The sequence below is a fragment of the Scyliorhinus torazame genome, chromosome 15 (assembly GCF_047496885.1).
Source record: "Scyliorhinus torazame isolate Kashiwa2021f chromosome 15, sScyTor2.1, whole genome shotgun sequence".
Lineage (NCBI taxonomy): Eukaryota > Metazoa > Chordata > Chondrichthyes > Carcharhiniformes > Scyliorhinidae > Scyliorhinus > Scyliorhinus torazame.
Genome location: NC_092721.1, coordinates 69,225,142 through 69,244,582, shown reverse-complemented (window position 1 = coordinate 69,244,582; position 19,441 = coordinate 69,225,142). Strand labels below are relative to the sequence as shown.

General features: G+C 44.2%; 1 protein-coding gene across 1 annotated transcript in view; it reads left to right on the top strand.

The window, feature by feature from the left end:
* Positions 1-19,441, top strand: part of LOC140391618 (arginine and glutamate-rich protein 1-like) — a 59,882-nt gene that overhangs the window by 34,338 nt on the left and 6,103 nt on the right. The window contains exon 2 of the mRNA XM_072476282.1: positions 17,035-17,260. Coding sequence (XP_072332383.1) covers positions 17,035-17,260 — 226 coding nt within the window. The remainder of the gene's footprint in view (positions 1-17,034; positions 17,261-19,441) is intronic.

Sequence of the window (19,441 nt, the reverse complement as noted above, 5' to 3'; positions counted from 1 at the left end):
GCTTTTAGTAGGAGTATTACCATATATATATGATTCTTCCTCATACGTTTCTTGGCATAATTTATACATTTCCTTGAGAATGCAAGCAGGTTGCTTCTTGTGCCGACACAATTTTGAGTCTCTGTCGTGTGTTTCTGCACCCTTCTGGAATTTAAAACTTTCCCTAGTCCCAGGCACAATATTTTATAGTCTATTAGCAAAAGCTTTGTGGAGAGAAAAGAGAGAGTTGTTTGTTACCCAGATGTTCGACTGGCCGGCCAAAGCATCTTCAAAAGGCTCTTCAAAAGGTGATGCTGCTTCTGCAGTTTATGGAGTTGAGAAACAGTGCAGCAATTCTTCCATAATAAGTAATGTTTATCCCACCCCACTGTATGTGTAGTCTTACCAGTGCCTCAAAAGGCGGGCTGTTGATAAACCATTGTGTGTTGGCCAACATCCAAAATTCAAGAAAGATGGGGCCATGACTCTTAACCATGCATTTGAACTAAATGAGTTTATCCCCAATCTTAAAACTGCTTCTGTGATTGTATTATTGCAAGCTAATACTTCATAAGTTGAAGCCACAATTGGAAAAATATAATTTGCACTTATTTAAAATCATTTTCATTCTCAAGATGCCTACATTGCTTCAATCATGAATTACATGAATATCTGTTGATATGTAGATAAATGCAGCATCCTATTTGTGCAGAGCAGGTCTAACAAACAGTAATGAAATTATTAACTAGTTAATCTGCTTTGATATTGGCTCAGAAATGTATATTGGCTTGTAGGACCCCATTCCTGCCCCTTGAATTGTGCCACTGGATCGGAGTACTAGCTGCAAAGCACCACATCCTCAGAACTACACTGAAGAGCCAACCAAGGTTATGTCAAATTTTGCAGTAAGGTTTGAATCCACATTCTCAGGACTGAGTTAACCTGGCACTAGATAATGATGCTATTTAAACACTTCACTTTAATAACCTTGGCTGTTGTGAATCAAGGATTCCACTTTATTGTCTCCAGGGCCATAATTTAAATTGATGTGTGGCCCATTATGAGATGGAAATAAGATTGTGGGAAGCAATTGCATTGTAAATTAAGAAACTACAGCAAAAGGCCAAGGGCCGCAGCACAGTATAGAAACAGGACAGAATTTGGTAACGAGAGATTTCTGTGAGAACTTATGGTTCACAAAATAAAAAGTAGATATTGCTGTAAAGAGAGAAATGTTGCCTAAGCTTTTCATCTTGTGTTCATCAGGACAAACGTATGAATACCAAATTTCAAACAATCACAACAATTTCTACTACAGGGGAAAAGGCAAGTTGACTGGCCTAGCGCTGAAGGAAGCAATGGTGAGCTACAGGCTCCCAAGCTCCCCGATAATGCAAAGACACAGAGCTTGAACATATTTTTGTCTCACAGAGAATGGGTCCCTCTGTTTGTCGCTTCTAGCAAGCATATGAATCTGACTGATTATCTTAAACTGGTTATTAATATATTTTTTGGCTCATTCGAGATTGTTCAGCAAGTGCTACCCAGTTGTGGAATCTCATTGCTGGAGCTGATTTGAGTCTTATGTCCATTATGAGCAATGGAGGGAACATGTTGTTTGATCAGCCAATTACTGAGATTTTCACAGTAACTTGATTGCAGTGTTAATGTAAACCTACTTGTGACACTAATAAAGATTATTATGTGTATCCTACATACCTGCTATCACGCCAGCACTGAAATTCATGTAAACTTGTTAATTGTGTCGTAGGAAGAATGTATTTTTGGACTGATGGCAACATCCTGTTGGAAAATACCGCACATGAAGCCATCGCAAAGTAGCGTCTAGAAACAGCTTTCTTAACATGTTCAAACTTTTGAGATACTTTGCCTTGCCAGCTAAATTTGAGGTAGTGGTACTGGGCACTCTACAACAATAAAATTGTAGTCATCCAGCAGCTTAAATTGACTTTATTTCTCCTTCCACACAGATCCCCAACCAAGATAGCAGGCACTAGCAACACTTGTACTGCAACAGTACCACACCATTACTGAATTTTGATATTGTAAATGCAGAGTTACAGTCCAACCTGACTAAAACATAATGCAATTGTTCTGCAGTGAGGAAAGTAATTTCAAAATGTAGATAGACTCACACTTGTAAATTTTTATTATTCATATGGGTGTCACGGGCAATGTCCCCAAACTGAGATGATTATCCTCCAATAACCACAACTATTGTACTTTGTGCTAGGTGTGACTCCAAACAAGAGTGTTTTTCTCTTGCCCCTCCCCCCACCTCCACTCCCATTGGTTTCAAATTTAATAGGACTCCTTGATGCCATACTTGGTCAAATACTGTCTTGATTTCTAGGGTTGTCACCCTCACCAGGAGCTGAGTGGCCCTGGCTGGAACACAAACTGAGCGTTAGAGAGGTTATTTGTGAGTAAGTGCCGCTTGATAGCACTGTCAAAGACACCTTCCATCACTATGCTGATGGGCGAGAGTAGACTGGTGGGCGATAATTGGCTAGGTTGGATTTGTCCTGCTGTTTCTGTATAGGACATACCTGGGCAATTTTCCACATTGCCAGGTGGGAGCCAGAATTGTAATTGTACGAACAAACTTGGCATGTGACACTGATTCTGGAGTTGTAATCTACAGTACTAATAACGGAATCTTGTCACTGTTCAAAGCCTTTGTTGTATCTGGCGCCTTGTGCTGTTTTTTGATATCAGTTGGACTGAATTGAATCGGCTGAAGATCGGCATCTGTGATGCTAGGGATCTTGAGGTAAGGCCAGGATGGATCCTCCACCTGGCAATTTTGGCTCATGATGGTTGAAAATGCTTCAGCCTTGGTGTGCTTTGTGCTGCACCTGGCATGCCCTCCTGCACTCTTCATTGAACCAAAGTTGATCCTCTGGCTTGATGGTAATTGTACAGTGCGGGATATGCCAGGCCGTGATGTTACAGATTATTGTTGAATATGGTACTCCTATTGATGACCTCAGTGTCTCATGGATTCCCAGGTTTGAGTTGTTAGATCTGTTTGAAATTTAGCATAATGGTAGTGCCATACACGATGGAGGTTGCCTGCATTGTGAAGATGGGGCTTTGTCTCCACAAGGACTGTGTGGTGGTCAATCCTACTGATACTGTCGTGGACAGCTAAGAGTCAACCACATAGATGTGTGTCTGGAGTCAAGTGTAGGCCAGCCCAGACAAGGATGGCATATTTCCTTCCCTAAAGGATATAGTTAACCAGATGAAATGTTATGACAATGGTTTCATAGTCATTACTGAGTCTACCTTTAATTAATTGAATTTAAATTCTACCAGCAGCTTCGGTGAAATTTGAACCCATGTTCTCAGACCATTAGCCTGGGCCTCTGAATTACTCGTTGAGTGACATGAACACCATACCAGCACCACCTCCCTCAATTCTGCCATTTCTCTGTCCACGCAAGCAAGCTGTTTATGTCCAGCTCTGAAGAAGAGTCAAACGGAATCAACATTGAATCTTTTTTCCCTCCACAGATGCTGCCAGACCTGCTGAGTTTTTCCAGCATTTTCTGTTTTCAGATTCCAGCATCCATAATATTTTGCTTTTATTTATGTCCTTCTGATGTTCTACACTATTCTCACTGTTAACAGTACTTCCAAATTTTGTATCATTCACAAATTGCCCTGAACACAGAGGTCATTTATATTTACCAGGAGAAGCAGTGTTCTCACATAAATCCCTGGGGAATGCCACTGCACACAGTCCGCAATTTTTATCCATGTTGCTACTGTCTTTTTTGTATCCATTCATGGAATGTGGACATCACTGCCCATCCCCTAAGTGCCCTTGAATTGAGTGGCTTGCTAGGCCATTTCAGAGGACAGTTGCTGAGCATCCGGAGTCACTATGTAGGCCAGACCAGGTAAGGATGACAGATTTCCTTCCCTAATGGAAGGCTATGGACATTAGTGAACCAGATGGGTTTTTAACCACAATTGAAAATGGATTCATGGTCATTCCAGAATTTTTAAAAATTGAATCTACTGTGGTGGGATTTTAACCCAGGTCCCCAGATCATTACCTAAACCAATGTCTTCCCATTGCAGTTTTTATTCCACGACTCTAACTTTGGTCACAGGTCTGTTGTGCAGCACTTCATCAAATTATCGAATCACTACATTGCAGAAGGAGGCCCATAGAGTCTGCACCGACCCTACCTAGGCCCATCCCCTACTCTATCCCCGTAACCCCACTGAACCTTTTTGGACACTAAGGGACAATTTAGCGTGGCCAATCCACCTAACCTGCACATGTTTGGAAGCCCATGTATGCCACATCAACAACATTACCCTCATTGATCGTCTGACATCTCATCAAAAAATTTAAGCAAATTAGTTAAACACAATTTAACCGTACCAAATCTGTGCTGGATTTCCTTAATTAACGCCCATTTGACTGTACTCTGATTTATAAAGAAGATTGAAAAATTATGGCTAGTTCCTCTAGTTTTCTTCTTTTATAATTGTCACTTTCTATCATATCCATAAATGTAACTCATCTTGGTTGTGGTGCCTTATCAAGTACAGACAGTCTATCTGCCTCCATGTTTAAATCCCCTTTTGTCCCCTAGTCAGTTTCATCTCCTCCTTTGACTATTTATATGCCTGTGGAAGGCATTTGGTTTCCTTTTAAAAATACCTACCAGTTTCTTATCTACTCTCTTTGTTTCTCTTACTTTTTTTCAATTCTCATTGGAACCTTCCACATTCAGCATGGTCCTTAGTTAGGTTATCCACCTGACATCTGTCATAAACACCCTTCATCTTCACCTTTATCCCTCTTGTCATCGAAGAGCTCTGGAATTGACTGTCTGAACTTTTTCCCCATTGAAGCCAGTCTATTGTTCAGTTGCAGTTTTTCTTGCCAACTTTGTATCATATCTATTCTTACCCCATTGAAGTTGACTTTAGTTATTCTTCCTCCAGATTGTTCCTTGTCCTGCTCTCTAGTCAGCCTAAAACGTACAGTGCAATGATCTGTATCCTAAACATTTTTCTGCAGACAATTGATCCACTTGACGCGCCCCATTCCCCAAGCATCATGTATGACAATACTACTTTCTCATTGGACTGAAAATATATTGCGTTCGAAAATTCTACTGAACACACTCTAGGCACTCTTACCCCTCTTTGCCCTTTGCACGACAACTGCCCCATTTCGAACATTAAAGTTCTCATTATTACTGCTCTATAATTCTTGCACTTTTCTGTAATTTCCATGCAAATTTGTTCCTGTACCATTTTCCAGTAGTTAGTAACTTATATCCTACTGTGAGAAATGTAATTGCACATTTTTGTACCTTAGCTCTAGCCAGATAGATTCTGTCCTTGATCCCTCTGGGGCATCCTCTCTCCAGCACTGCAGTGTTCTTCTTAAGGAATTACCCCTCCCATTTTCCTATCTTTCTGAACATCTTGAATCCAGATATATTTAATATCCAGCCCTATCCTTTGAGCTACTTCTCCATTAGAGCCCCTATCATATTTCCACGTGGCTATTTGTGTCTGCAACTCACCAATCATATTTGCCACACTCTTGCACATTCACATTCATGCACAAAAACACTAATTTACTCTGAACCCACTTAACAACTTACTCTTTTCCAATGGTATCGGGGATCTGGCTCTTCCCATATTCCGTGCACCTTGGTATTCCTGTCTAATATTACCTCCTGGTTCCCACACACTTATTAATTTAGTTTAAACCCCTCCTATTTTCGCCTCATCTTCCCCAGAACTGGTCCCAATATCCAAGGAATATAAAGACCTCCCTCCTCCCCATCTTTCCAGCTACACATTAAAACTCCCCGTTTCTATACTTGTTTGCGCGTGGTAACTGAAATAATGTGGAGTTTACTGGTTTTGAGATCCTTTTTTTAAAAAATATATTTTATTGAAATTTTTTTTCCCCCTGAGCAACATTTTTCCCGCTTACAAAACAAGCGAAACGATAACAATAACAAAACAGAAATTTTTTAACTTTTTAATAATAATAATAATAATATACAAGTAACAAAACCTCGGACTCTATTGACCTACTCAACTAAGCCTCCTTCCCCCCCCCCCCCCGGGTTGCTGTTGCTGGTCATCTGTCTTCCCTCTAACGTTCCCCTAGGTAGTCGAGAAATGGCTGCCACCGCCTGGTGAACCCTTGAGCCGATCCTCTCAGGGCAAACTTTATCTGCTCCAGTTTAATAAACCCCGACATATCGTTTACCCAGGCCTCCAGTCTGGGGGGTTTCGCCTCCTTCCACATGAGTAGGATCCTGCGCCAGGCTACAAGGGACGCAAAGGCCACGACATCGGCCTCTTTTGCCTCCTGCACTCCCGGCTCTTCCGCAACTCCAAATAGAGCTAACCCCCAGCCTGGTTTTACCCGGGCCTTCACCACCTGCGAAATCACTCCCGTCACTCCCTTCCAATACCCTTCCAGTGCCGGGCACGCCCAAAACATATGTGCGTGGTTTGCCGGGCTCCCGCCACACCTTCCACATTTGTCCTCCACTCCAAAGAACCTGCTCAATCTTGCCCCTGTTATGTGTGCTCTATGTAGCACCTTAAATTGAATCAGGCTAAGCCTGGCGCATGAGGAAGAGGAATTTACCTTGCTTAGGGCATCAGCCCACATACCCTCCTCTATCTCCTCCCCTAATTCTTCTTCCCACTTTCTTTTTAGTTCGCCCACCGACTCCTCCCCCTCTTCCCTCATCTCTCTATAAATCTCTGACACCTTGCCCTCTCCGACCCACACCCCTGAAAGCACCCTGTCCTGTATCCCCTGTGTCGGGAGCCGCGGAAATTCCCTCACCTGTTGTCTAGTAAACGCCCTCACCTGCATATATCTCAAGAAATTCCCCCGGGGTAACTTATACTTTTCCTCCAGTGCTCCCAAGCTCGCAAAAGTCCCAACTATGAATAAATCTCCCACCTTCCTAATTCCCAACTGGTACCAGCTCTGAAATCCTCCATCCATTCTTCCTGGGGCGAACCTATGGTTGTTCCTGATAGGGGACCCCACCAGGGCTCCCCGCACCCCTCTCTGTCGCCTCCACTGTCCCCATATGTTCAGTGTTGGCGCCACACCGGGTTCGTGGTGTACCTTTTCGGTGAGAACGGTAGCGGCGCCGTCACCAGCGCCTCTAGACTCGTCCCTTTACAGGACCTTCTCTCCAGCCTTTTCCACGCCGCTCCCTCACCCTCCATCATCCATCTATCATTGCCACAGTGGCGGCCCAATAATAATCTCCCAAGTTCGGTAGTGCCAGTCCTCCTCTGTCCCTACTGCGCTGAAGGAACCCCCTCCTTACTCGGAACTTTCCCTGCCCACACAAAGCTCGTAATGCTCCTATCTATTTTCTTAAAAAAGGTCCTGGTGATTAAAATAGGGAGACATTGAAATACAAATAAGAACCTCGGGAGGACCATCATCTTAATTGCTTGCACCCTGCCCGCCAGCGATAAAGGCTGCATGTCCCACCTCTTAAAGTCCTCCTCCATTTGTTCTACCAGCCGTGTCAGATTAAGTCTGTGCAAGGTTCCCCAGCTCCTAGCGATCTGAATCCCCAAGTATCGGAAGTTTCTTTCCACTTTCCTTAGCGGTAAGCCTTCTATCTCTCTACTCTGGTCCCCTGGATGTATCACATATAATTCACTCTTCCCCATGTTTAACCTATACCCCGAAAATTCCCTGAACCTCCTCAAGATTCGCATAACCTCTATCATCCCCCCCCGCTGGGTCCGACACGTTTAGCAATAGGTCATCCGCTTATAACGAGACTCTGTGTTCTTCTCCCCCTCTAGTCACCCCTCTCCATTTCCTGGAGTCTCTCAACGCCATGGCCAGAGGTTCAATTGCCAACGCAAACAACAATGGAGACAGCGGGCATCCATGTCTTGTTCCCCTATATAATCGGAAATACTCCGATCTATGTCGACCTGTAACTACGCTTGCCGTTGGTGCCCCATAAAGTAGTCTAACCCAGCGAATAAACCCGTTCCCAAACCTCCTTAACACTTACCATAAATACTCCCACTCCACCCTATCGAATGCCTTCTGCGTCCATTGCCGCCACTATCTCTGCCTCCCCCTCCACTGAGGGCATCATTATCACCCCTAATAGCCGTCGCACGTTAACATTCAATTGTCTCCCTTTTACGAACCCTGTCTGGTCTTCGTGCACCACCCCTGGGACACAGTCCTCTATCCTCGATGCCAGCACCTTTGCTAGCAGTTTGGCGTCCACGTTCAATAGTGAAATAGGTCTATAAGACCCACACTGCATCGGATCTTTGTCCCTCTTCAAAATTAGCGATATCGTCGCCTCCGACATTGTCGGGGGTAGTGTCCCCCCTTCCCTGGCCTCATTGAACGTCCTCGCCAACAACGGGGCCAACAAGTCCACATATCTTCTGTAGAATTCCACCGGGAACCCGTCCGGCCCCGGGGCCTTCCCTGCTTGCATGCTTCCCAGTCCCTTAATAACCTCGTCCACCTCAATCGGCGCCCCCAGGCCTGCCACCGCCTACTCCTCCGCTTTCGGGAACCTCAATTGGTCCAGGAACTGCCGCATCCCCGTCTCTCCCTCTGGGGGCTGAGACCTATACAGTTCTTCATAAAAGGTCTTAAACACCTCATTTATCTTTCCTGCCCTTCGCACAGTGTCTCCCCTTTCATCCCTAATTCCTCCTATCTCCCTCGCTGCTGCCCTCTTTCGCAGTTGGTGCGCCAACAGGCGACTAGCCTTTTCCCCATATTCATACCTCCTCCCCTGTGCCTTCCTCCACAGTACCTCCGCCTTTCTGGTGGTCAGAAGGTCAAACTCGGTCTGGAGTCGTCTCCTCTCCCTGTACAGCTCCTCCTCCGGGGTCTCTGCAAATTCCCTGTCCACCCTTAAAATCTCCCCCAGTAATCTATCCCTTTCCTTGGCCTCTGTTTTCCTTTTGTGGGCCCCAATAGAAATCAGCTCTCCTCTGACCACCGCTTTTAGTGCTTCCCAGACCACTCCCACAGGGACCTCGCCGTCGTCATTGACCTCCAGGTATCTCTCGATACACCCCCTCACTTTTGCACACCCTCCCTCATCCGCCATCAGTCCCACATCGAATCGCCAGAGTGTTTTCTGCTCCCTGTCCTCTCCTACTTCCAGGTCCACCCAATGTGGGGCATGATCCGAAACCGCTATGGCTGAGTATTCAGCTTCCATCCTAGAGATCAACGACCTTCCTAAAACAAAAAAATCTATCCGGGAGTACACTTTATGGACGTGGGAGAAGAAGGAATACTCCCTAGCCCTGGGTCTAAGAAATCGCCATGGATCCACTCCCCCCATTTGGTCCATAAACCCCTTAAGTACCTTGGCCGCTGCCGACCTTCTTCCAGTCCTTGAGCTGGATCTATCTAGCCCCGGGTCCAGCACCGTATTGAAGTCCCCTCCTAAAATCAAATTTCCTGCCTCCAGGTCCGGAATACGCGCCAGCATCCGTCTCATGAACCCCGCATCGTCCCAATTTGGGGCATACACATTAGCCAACACGACCTCCATTCCCTCCAGCCTACCACTCACCATTACATAGCTACCTCCACTATCTGCTACGATGGTCTTTGCTTCAAATGCTACCTGTTTCCCCACCAAAATGGCCACCCCTCTGTTCTTTGCGTCCAGTCCTGAGTGGAACACATGTCCCACCCATCCTTTCCTTAGCCTAACTTGGTCCGCCACCTTTAGGTGCGTCTCTTGGAGCATAACCACGTCTGCCCTTAGTCCTTTCAAATGCGCGAGCACTCGGGCCCTTTTTATCGGTCCATTCAGGCCTCTCACGTTCCACGTGATCAGCCTCACTGGAGGGCTACCTGCCCCCCTCCCGTGTCGACTAGCCATTACCTTCTCTAGGCCAGTCCCATATCCCGCCTCCGTGCTCCCGCTCGCTCCCCCAGCGTCGCATTCCGCCCCCGACCACCCTCTCTTTAGCCATTTCCTTTTGAATTTCCGCAGCAGCAACCCAGTTGTCCCCTTCCCCCCTCCCCCCCGCTAGATCCCTATCTAGCTTGATTGCTCCCCCCATATCACTTCCGTAAGTCAGCTGACTTCAACTGACCCCGGCTACTCCTGCTCGCTCCTCGACCCCCCCCGGTGTGAGGGAACTCCCATCCGCCTTGCGCCTGTTTTCCCGCCTTATTCTTTCTGGCGCGGGAACATCCCTTTACCTGACCCGCCTCTTATGGCGCAGCTCCCTTTCCCCTCCCCCTCTCCTTCCCCATTCTCCGACTATGTCCCGCCTCCCCCCCCTCACCGGCGCCCACATTTCCCTATTGTCCCCCCCCCCCCTTCCCTGTTTACTTCTCGAGTAACTTTCACCATCCCATTAACAAAAACAATAATAACAACAATAACAGTTCCCTGCAGCATCAGTCCCTCAGTTCCGGTCCAGTTTCTCTTCATTGATGAAGGACCATGCTTCCTCCGCCGTCTTGAAATAATAGTGTCTCTCCTGATGTGTGACCCATAGTCTTGCCGGCTGCAGCATCCCAAACTTCACCTTTTGTGCAAAACCTCTTTGGCTCGGTTGAAGCTCGCCCTCCTTCTCGCCACCTCCGCACTCCAATCCTGGTAGATCCTTACCACAGCATTCTCCCATCTGCTACTCCGCACCTTTTTAGCCCATCTCAGGACCTCTTCTCTGTCCTTAAGGCGGTAGAATCGCACGATTATCGCCCTCGGTGGTTCTCCCGCTTTTGGTCTTCTCGCCGGGATCCGATTTGCCCACTCCACCTCCATGGGGCCTGCAGGGGCCTCAGCACCCATCAGTGAGCTCAGCATCTTACTTGCGTACGCTCCACAGTCCACTCCTTCCACACCCTCCGGGAGACCTAGTATCCTAAGGTTCTTCCTTCGCGCTCCATTTTCAAGGGCCTCAATCCTGTCAGCACACTTTTTATGAAGTGCCTCGTGCGTCTGAGTCTTGACTGCCAGGCCCAGGACCTTGTCCTCAATACCTGACACCTTCTGCTCCACCACGCGAAGTTCAGTCTCCTGGGTCTTTAAAGTCTCCTTAAGCCCCTCAATTGCCTGTAACAACGGGGTCATTACCTCCTTCTTCAGCAGGTCCACGCACCGTCTCACAACCTCGTCCTGCTCAGGCCCCCATGTCACCTGCGATCCCTCCGCCGCCATTTTGTTCCACTCCCTCTGACCTTCTGATTGCAGATTCTTCGGGCTGCAGCCGCCGCCGCCGGTTTTTCCCTCCGCCGTTCGGGGGGGGGACTCCCTTCCCTCGCGCCTCGCACTGGGTTTTTCGGCCGGCAAAGTCCCCGTTGGGGCTCTTAAAAGAGCCCGAAGTTCCGTCGGAGCTGGAGCAGCCGAAACGTGCGGCTAGTTCATCCCTGCCGCAACCGGAAGTCTGGTTTTGAGATCCTGCATACTAATTTCCGACCTAACTCCCTAAATTCTGATTGTAGGGTCAGTCTTTCTACTGTTATGGGAGAGGTGTTTTCAGTACTCCAAAATGTATCATGGAGTCCAACCTTTAATGGATTGTTGCTTTTGAAGCACACGGCTTGTTCCCCAGCTGTGGTATTACAATTATGGACAAGTGGGTTTTTAAACAAAACAATGTTTATTCCATGAACTCAAATTAACATTTTAAATAAACATTGGATCTCTTGACACCCCTTACTTCAAAGATAACCCCAAAAGACTACAACACTAAATAATCCTTCAAATTCTATGAAACCGTTCCTTTAAACATCCAAAAGACTTCACGTTCAAAAACAGACATGAGGTTACATTCAATATATTTATAGTCTTTGGATTTGCAGATATCCACAGACCAGCTCTGTGTTTTTTCTTCCTGCAGCTCTCAGCAAAACACACAGACACTCCCAGCTTTCTCCTCAAACTGAAACTAAAAACTTCAAAATGGCCGAGCTGAAGCCCAGCTCCACCCACACTCTGACATCACTGCATTTCTTAAAGGTACATTGCTTCAACATCCATTTCTTAAAGGTACTCTCACATGACATTACCTATGTTGTTGGCACTGATGTGGACCACGAATGTTGGGTGTTCACCCTCCCTCCTCAGTATACTTTGCAGCTGTTCAGTGACATCCTTAACCCTGGAATCAAGGAGGTTATGTACCATCCTGCATTCACGTTGCAGCTGTACAAATGCTTGTCTATTCTCCTGTTGAATCTCCAATCACTCTTCAAGTTGTTCTCCTGCCTCCTGTACAGCTGAGCCAACCATGCATGGTGCCATGGACTTGGCTCTGGCTGAACTTCCCCAATGAACCATCAATTTTCTCTTCATTCAGAACTGGATTTAATAAAATGCATTTGGGGGTCTCCTGAATTACTCAACCTGTTTCTTCTTGACTGTCTGGTGGTCACCCATTCCTTCTCCCCTAGTATACTTTTCGCTTCTCCCCTAGCATACTTTTCGCTGTGAGGTGACCACGGCTCTAAATGTGTTACCATAAAACTCTCCATCTCACAGTGTGCCTGCCATCTGCTGCTCAAGCTCCGAAGACCAGAGCACAAGCTGCTGCACCCGATGACACTTCCGGCATATATCATTATCGAGGACACTGGGAGCATCCTGGAGTTCTCACATAATGCAGGACTCAAGAGGTCGGAGTTGTCCTGGCATTCCTTTGTCTATTTGGATAATAAACCTAGCTATTACTAATGAACCATACCACTTTTGAAAAAGAGTTACTTACCAGCTACTCATTTCCCTTCTGTTGACTTCACGTAAATATAAGAAAACTGAATGCTTTACTTGACCTTTTAAAAATATTTTTAGTTTTGAAGCTTAGACTAACTCCATAACTCTGGAGAAACAAAAACACAGTTACAATTTTCACCAGCTTCTCCCTGGGATTCCAAATTTATTTATCTGCTCCAGTTCTCCTTAGTTAATTGTCCGCCGCCAAGCCTGGACCTCAATTAATCTCCTCTCCGGTGCTCCTGATTCACCTTTAATTTGAGTAACTCAAAAAATGTTTTCTCTTGTTTATATAGGCAGAATGTCAACATGAACTCGTTTGACAAAAGTATGGAAGACTGCATTATTGGATTTCTTCTGTTAGTGCTTCCTGACCTTGAACGAGACATAGTATTTACTCATAAAATGGCGATTGAATATAGGTTTGCCGTATTTTTTTAAAGAAAACAAATATTTGAATAATAGAGTTGCTTCCGATTACTGGATTCATCCATCTAGATGGCAGTAAAATAATATTTTGCATATCGGGAGCATCAGTACTTTTGAACAGTGGGTAGCACTATTGTTTCACAGCTCCAGGGTCCCAGATTCGATTCGCAGTTTGGGTCATTGTGTGGAGTCTGCACATTCTCCTCGTGTCTGCGTGGATTTCCTCCCACAAGTCCCGAAAGATGCGCTGTTAGGTAATTTGGACATTCTGAATTCTCCCTCTGTGTACCCGAACAGGTGCCGGAATGTGGCGACTGAGGGCCTTTCACAGTAACTTCATTGCAGTGTTAATGTAAACCTACTTGTGACAATAAAGATTATTATTAAAGAAGGATTCTTATTTTGCAGCTCCGAGTGTCTTTATTCAGCGAAAACAAATTGCATTAGTGCAGATTTTCCTTAACTAAATACATAAAGATTCTAGTCCAACAGCTATCTTGTTTATATGGAAGTATACTCAAACCTGGAGAAGAAAACCATGAGCATCCCACAAAATGACTTTTATTGACTGACCAATTCCGCCCAGAATTTTTGGAGGAATCCACACCCAGAAGTAAAGGCAGGTTGAAGACAATAAAACAGTATGTGGCTCCTGTGTGCAAATTATGGTGATAGCTTGAGGAGATGCAGTGAAAGTAATGCATAAAAATAAAGTGGAGAAATAGTTCTAAGTTGGGAAGAAAAAAAGCTGCATTTTTGCATAACTTCTTTTGCAACTCGATGTCCCAAAGCATTTTACAGCCAATTTTAAATACTTGGAAGTGTAGTCACTGTTGTAACATCAGGAAATATGACAGTCAGTCTACACACCGCAAGTCCCTACAAACAGTAAGGAGGTAATGATCAGATAAGCTGTTTAAGTGCTGTTGCCGAGTGAATAATTATTGGACAGGATTCCAGAATACAGTGCCCTACGCTCATGCCATGGACTCTTTTACTTCCACCTGAGAGGGCAGATTAGGTCTCATTTTCACTTGCAACAATGTGATACCACTACCTCTACCATGGTACACTGTGGCTGAGTCGAGTACGACTTGAACCACAACATTCTGATTTAGAAGCGAGTTAAAGCTGGAATCTTGGTTATTCTTGTTACGTGTGTGCATCATTTGCTGATATCTTTGACTGCAGCAGTTTTTGTTTCACCATGGTGGTTTTGAAATTCAAGGAGTTGAAGCCCATGTAAACTGCAATTTCTGGAGATTAATCTCTTTACAAACGCAGTCCGTGTTTTCTAAAAGTTAAATACTTTTGCACCAAGGTTCCTTTTGATGGAAATGATCTATCTCTGCAGAGGTGGGTCTTAATTTTGGAAAGGGAGAGTATCACCATATTCCAGCTATAGTACCAAAGACTTGTGCTCCAGAACTTGTCATGTCCCCATCTAAGTTGTTCGGGTCAAGCTTCAACCATTCCTTGGTTCAAGCATGGACAAAAGGCTGAACTCCAAAGATAAGGTGAGATTGACTGGCCTTGACATCTGAGTATTGCATCAAAGGGCCATTGAAAAACTGGAGTCAGTGGAAATAGAGTCAGTTGGAGGGTGGGGATCTCTGGTTGGGGTCATACTTGGCACAAAAGATCGTTGAGGTTGTTAGAGGTCAATCATCTCATTTCCAGGACATGGCTACAGGAATTCCCAGGATCGCGTCCTCGGCCTAACCATCTTCAGCTGCTTGATCAATGTCCTTCCCTCCATCATAAAATCAGAAGTGGGGATGTTCGCTTATGAACACTATTCGCAACTCCTCATATTGGGGCAGCACGGTAGCATTGTGGATAGCACAATTGCTTCACAGCTCCAGGGTCCCAGGTTCGATTCTGGCTTAGGTCACTGTCTGTGCTGAGTCTGCACATCCTCCCCGTGTGTGCGTGGGTTTCCTCCGGGTGCTCCGGTTTCCTCCCACAGTCCAAAGATGTGCAGGTTAGGTGGATTGGCCATGATAAATTACCCTTAGTGTCCAAAATTGTCCTTAGTGTTGGGTGGGGTTACTGGGTTATGGGGATAGGGTGGAGGTGTGGACCTTGGGTAGGGTGCTCTTTCCAAGAGCCGGTGCAGACTCGATGGGCCGAATGGCCTCCTTCTGCACTGTAAATTCTATGATATGCTGAAGCAGTCCATGTCTAAATGCAGCAAGAGCTGGACAATATCCAGACTTCGATTGACAAGTTGCAATTACCAGTTGTGCCACACAAGTGCCAGGCAGTGACTCTCCAGCAAGAGAGAATTTAACCAACACCCCTTGACACTCAGTGGCATTACCATGGCTGAATCCCTCGTATCTGAAGAGTTACCATTGACCAGAAACTGAACTGGGCTAGCATATAAACACTGTGACTACAAGAGCAGGTCAAAGGCTAAGAATCATAGAATCATAGAAGTTTACAGCATGGAAACAGGCCCTTCGGCCCAACCAGTCCATGCCGCCCAGTTTTTACCATTAAGCTAGTCCCAGTTGCCCTCTATACCCATCTTACCCATGTAACTATCTAAATGCTTTTTAAAAGACACAATTGTACCCGCCTCTACTACTACCTCTGGCAGCACATTCCAGACACTCACTACCCTCTGAGTGAAGAAATTGCCCCTCTGGGCCTTTCTGAATCTCTCCCCTCTCACCTTAAACCTATGCCCTCTAGTTTTAGACTCCCCTACCTTTGGGAAAAGATGTTGACTATCTACCTTATCTATGCCCCTCCTGTGGCAAGTAACTCACCACTCACCTCCTGACTCCCCAAAGACTGTTCACCATCTACAAGGCATAAGACAGGAGTGTGATTGAATGCTTACCAAGTGCCTGGATGAGTGCAGCTTCAGTAGCAGGGTGTAACATCTATAAGATGCACTGTAGGAACTCGCCAAACTTCAACCCGCATCTTTCAAATCCATGACTATTACCATCTCAAAGACGAAGGGCAGCAGACTCAAAGGAACAATACCACCTACAAGTTCCCCTCCAAGTCACTGACCATCCTGACTTGGAAATACATTGCCATTCCTTCACTGTTGCTGAGCCAAAGCCCTGAAACGTTCTCCCAAATAGCATTGTGGGTGCTTCTAAACCACAATAATGGCAGCGGTTTACAAAGGCAGCTCGTCACCACCCTCTTGAAAACAGTTTGGGATGGATATTAAATGCCGAGCCAGTGACTCCTACATCCCTCAAATGAATAAAGAATTACTGCCCCAATTGGAAGGTTTCTTCCAGCTTACTGCTTTGCAATTTGCGTACCGTAATAAAAAGGCATGCAGAAAAATTCTGGTCACATGACACCTCCCTATAATGATTTTGAGAGTTATTTGCTCATGGACAGACCATGGGCGTTGTTTTATGGCTGAGGTGATTAGATTCTGTACTGCCCCAGCCATTAACTTCTGATTGATCCATTATCCACCTTGATGGCATAGGAAGAACATCTTTCCGTATATGTATGTCTTGGTAGACTTTGTCTCCACTCGTTGTGTAGAGGCAGTTTTTTAATATATTTTGAAGTACATCTGGACATTGACAAGTGTGAAATTCCATTTTAGGTTGCTTGGGCTGTGCTGTATTCCACATTGGAACCTTGCAGAAAACTGGTCAGCTTGTAATAACAGATGTCAGGCGACTGGCAGCAATCTTAAGCCAATGGCTTTGCTTGCTTTTTAAAAGTCCTTTTTAAAGCTATTCAATGTATGTTTGATTAGCCAGTTAAATTAAAGATTAGTATCACATGCACATTTCACATAATCGTAACAACTTGGTTACTAATTGTTTTCTCTCATCCATTTAAGCCGACAGCAGGAAATAGAAGAGAAGCTGATTGAAGAAGAAACAGCAAGAAGAGTTGAGGAACTTGTGGCAAAACGTGTTGAAGAAGAGTTGGAGAAACGTAAAGATGAAATTGAGCGTGAGGTACTCCGGCGTGTCGAGGAGGCCAAGCGCATTATGGAAAAGCAACTGTTGGAGGAGCTTGAGCGACAGCGACATGCTGAGCTTGCTGCACAGAAAGCTAGAGAGGTAACGCTCGATCGTTGGAAAAGCAAACGACAGTCCATGGCAAAACTTTCAGTCACAGTCAATGGTCACCACTTAATCTTCATCAGTAAATGGAATCAGAATACATCTGTCCCTTTCCAGCAGTCTGCAGTACCACAGCGTTGTTTTTTTTTAAGTTGTATTTCTTTTGATGTACAAACCAACCTTTTATAATAGTTAAGATGCTGAATGAAGTATTTAATTAGGCTACACAAGGCATTGTTCCATGGCATTTGCTGTTTAAATTCAAGAACCGTTGGTGAAATAATACTAATGTGCCAGCATATCAATACCTGTGAAAATCTTTTTCCACACTTAAGTTTAATTGAAACTTTTGCCATGGCTGCAGACTTTGAGTTAACCTAACCGTGCAAAAGCTTTTTCTTTAAAGGCTTTTCAGGCTAGCAATTTGCCCTTTATTTGTGTAAACACTTTTCCATCCTTATTCCAAGTGACTTAGTCTTTTCAATGCTGAAGTAGGTTAAAGTGGCTGAGCTTGCAGTACTTGCTTATGGCAAGTGGTTTATGTTTGCTGTATATCCATCTTAAGATTATAAAGGGGAAATTTTATCATGAGGTTTCTGATATCAGCCTCCATTTTATTCAAAGGATTCTTGTGGGACTGGAGCTAGTCCTTTATAACCCACCTCCATCGTGTAGTTATAAGTTCCTATTCCTCCCAAGAGGGCTATTGACGACTGGTGAGTCCCTCCTTGAAGTTAGACATCCTGTATGTTATATGGTCTAGAAGCTGGAAGATGTCTTCCTGTGAAATAGTGAATTGCTGCTATATTTGAATTTTGCTGGCACTCATCACCCTTTGGATTCTGAAATGATATGCTTAATCTTACAGAGAGGTGCAGTACCTAGCTGTCCATGGAAACTTCAAAAATCTAACATTAACCCTTTGAGTGTGGAGTAACTTGGCTTTCATCAATGTACGCATTTTCTTTCAAGTAGTTTAACCGTAAACTTGGGACATTGTTGAATGGAATTGGGGGAAAAGTACAAAATAGTGCTTAGTATGCTCTGAACAAACCAATATTTTGAAGTTTTATACCAAATATGGTCCTACACGTTTATGGCAACACCCCACTCAACACTGACACTGGCACAAATTGAAGCCCCAGTTCTTTTTCTGTGTATTCATGCCAAATATTTACTGTTTTATGTCAACAACATTGTAAATGCTGGTGTGGTTAACTTGCCAATTTTTTGTAATTACCAAATATTTTTATTAACACTATGTCGATCAGACTAATCTTCAGGTAAGTTTTTTTTATTTGTAAATAACGGGCAGGTAGAGAAAATGCTTTAACTTATTTCCCATATATCAGTTCTAAACCTCAGACTTAATTTTTGTTGTTTGGCTCCTCCACCCCACTGTGTAAAATCTATTAATTGATTTTTAAAAAAAATTTGTTCAAGAAAAGATCATTTTATTGCAAGTTTTTTATTCCCTATCTTTTTTTAAGATAATACTGTAGATTAAAATTACTTGCGTCTTGCTGACAAACCACATTAACAAAATTAGCATGATCAATATACCATCATAGATGAGTAGGACTATATTTTTAAAGTTCCGCAAAGTTTTCAAAGGGTTAGTGATTAGTTTGTTTTGCTGGTAAAGATATGCTGATTATTGTTTTAGAAATAAAACCACCGGCATTTTTGGCTGCATTGCCATGCAGTTTTATTTTACTCGTATTTTTAAGTTTTGTTAAATTAACCTGAAATTTCTTGGATTATGCTGTTGACATTAAGTGAAGGAGCATTAATTATTTTATTTACTATATTTAGTTGTCCTATTGGACTTAAACACATATTCATTTCTGAATGTTCTTATCTGCTCCTTGAAAGGAGAGTCAGTCTATATTTTCTTTACATTTAATGCAACCAAGGAGACACAAAATGTGTGAGGAACTCAGTACAGTTAATTTATATGCCATCTTCATAAACTTAAATAACACCTTCAAACTGAGTTTATATTATGAACAGTACTGTATTATAAGCTGCATGATAGTCAGTGCTATCTTACTTTAATGTCTTTTCATTTCATTTTATTTAAACACACTTATCAAAGTTGTAAAATATTCAGTGTATTGATATACTGTAAGATAATGCCTATTGTATTATGATTTGCATTCTAACTTGTTTGTATTC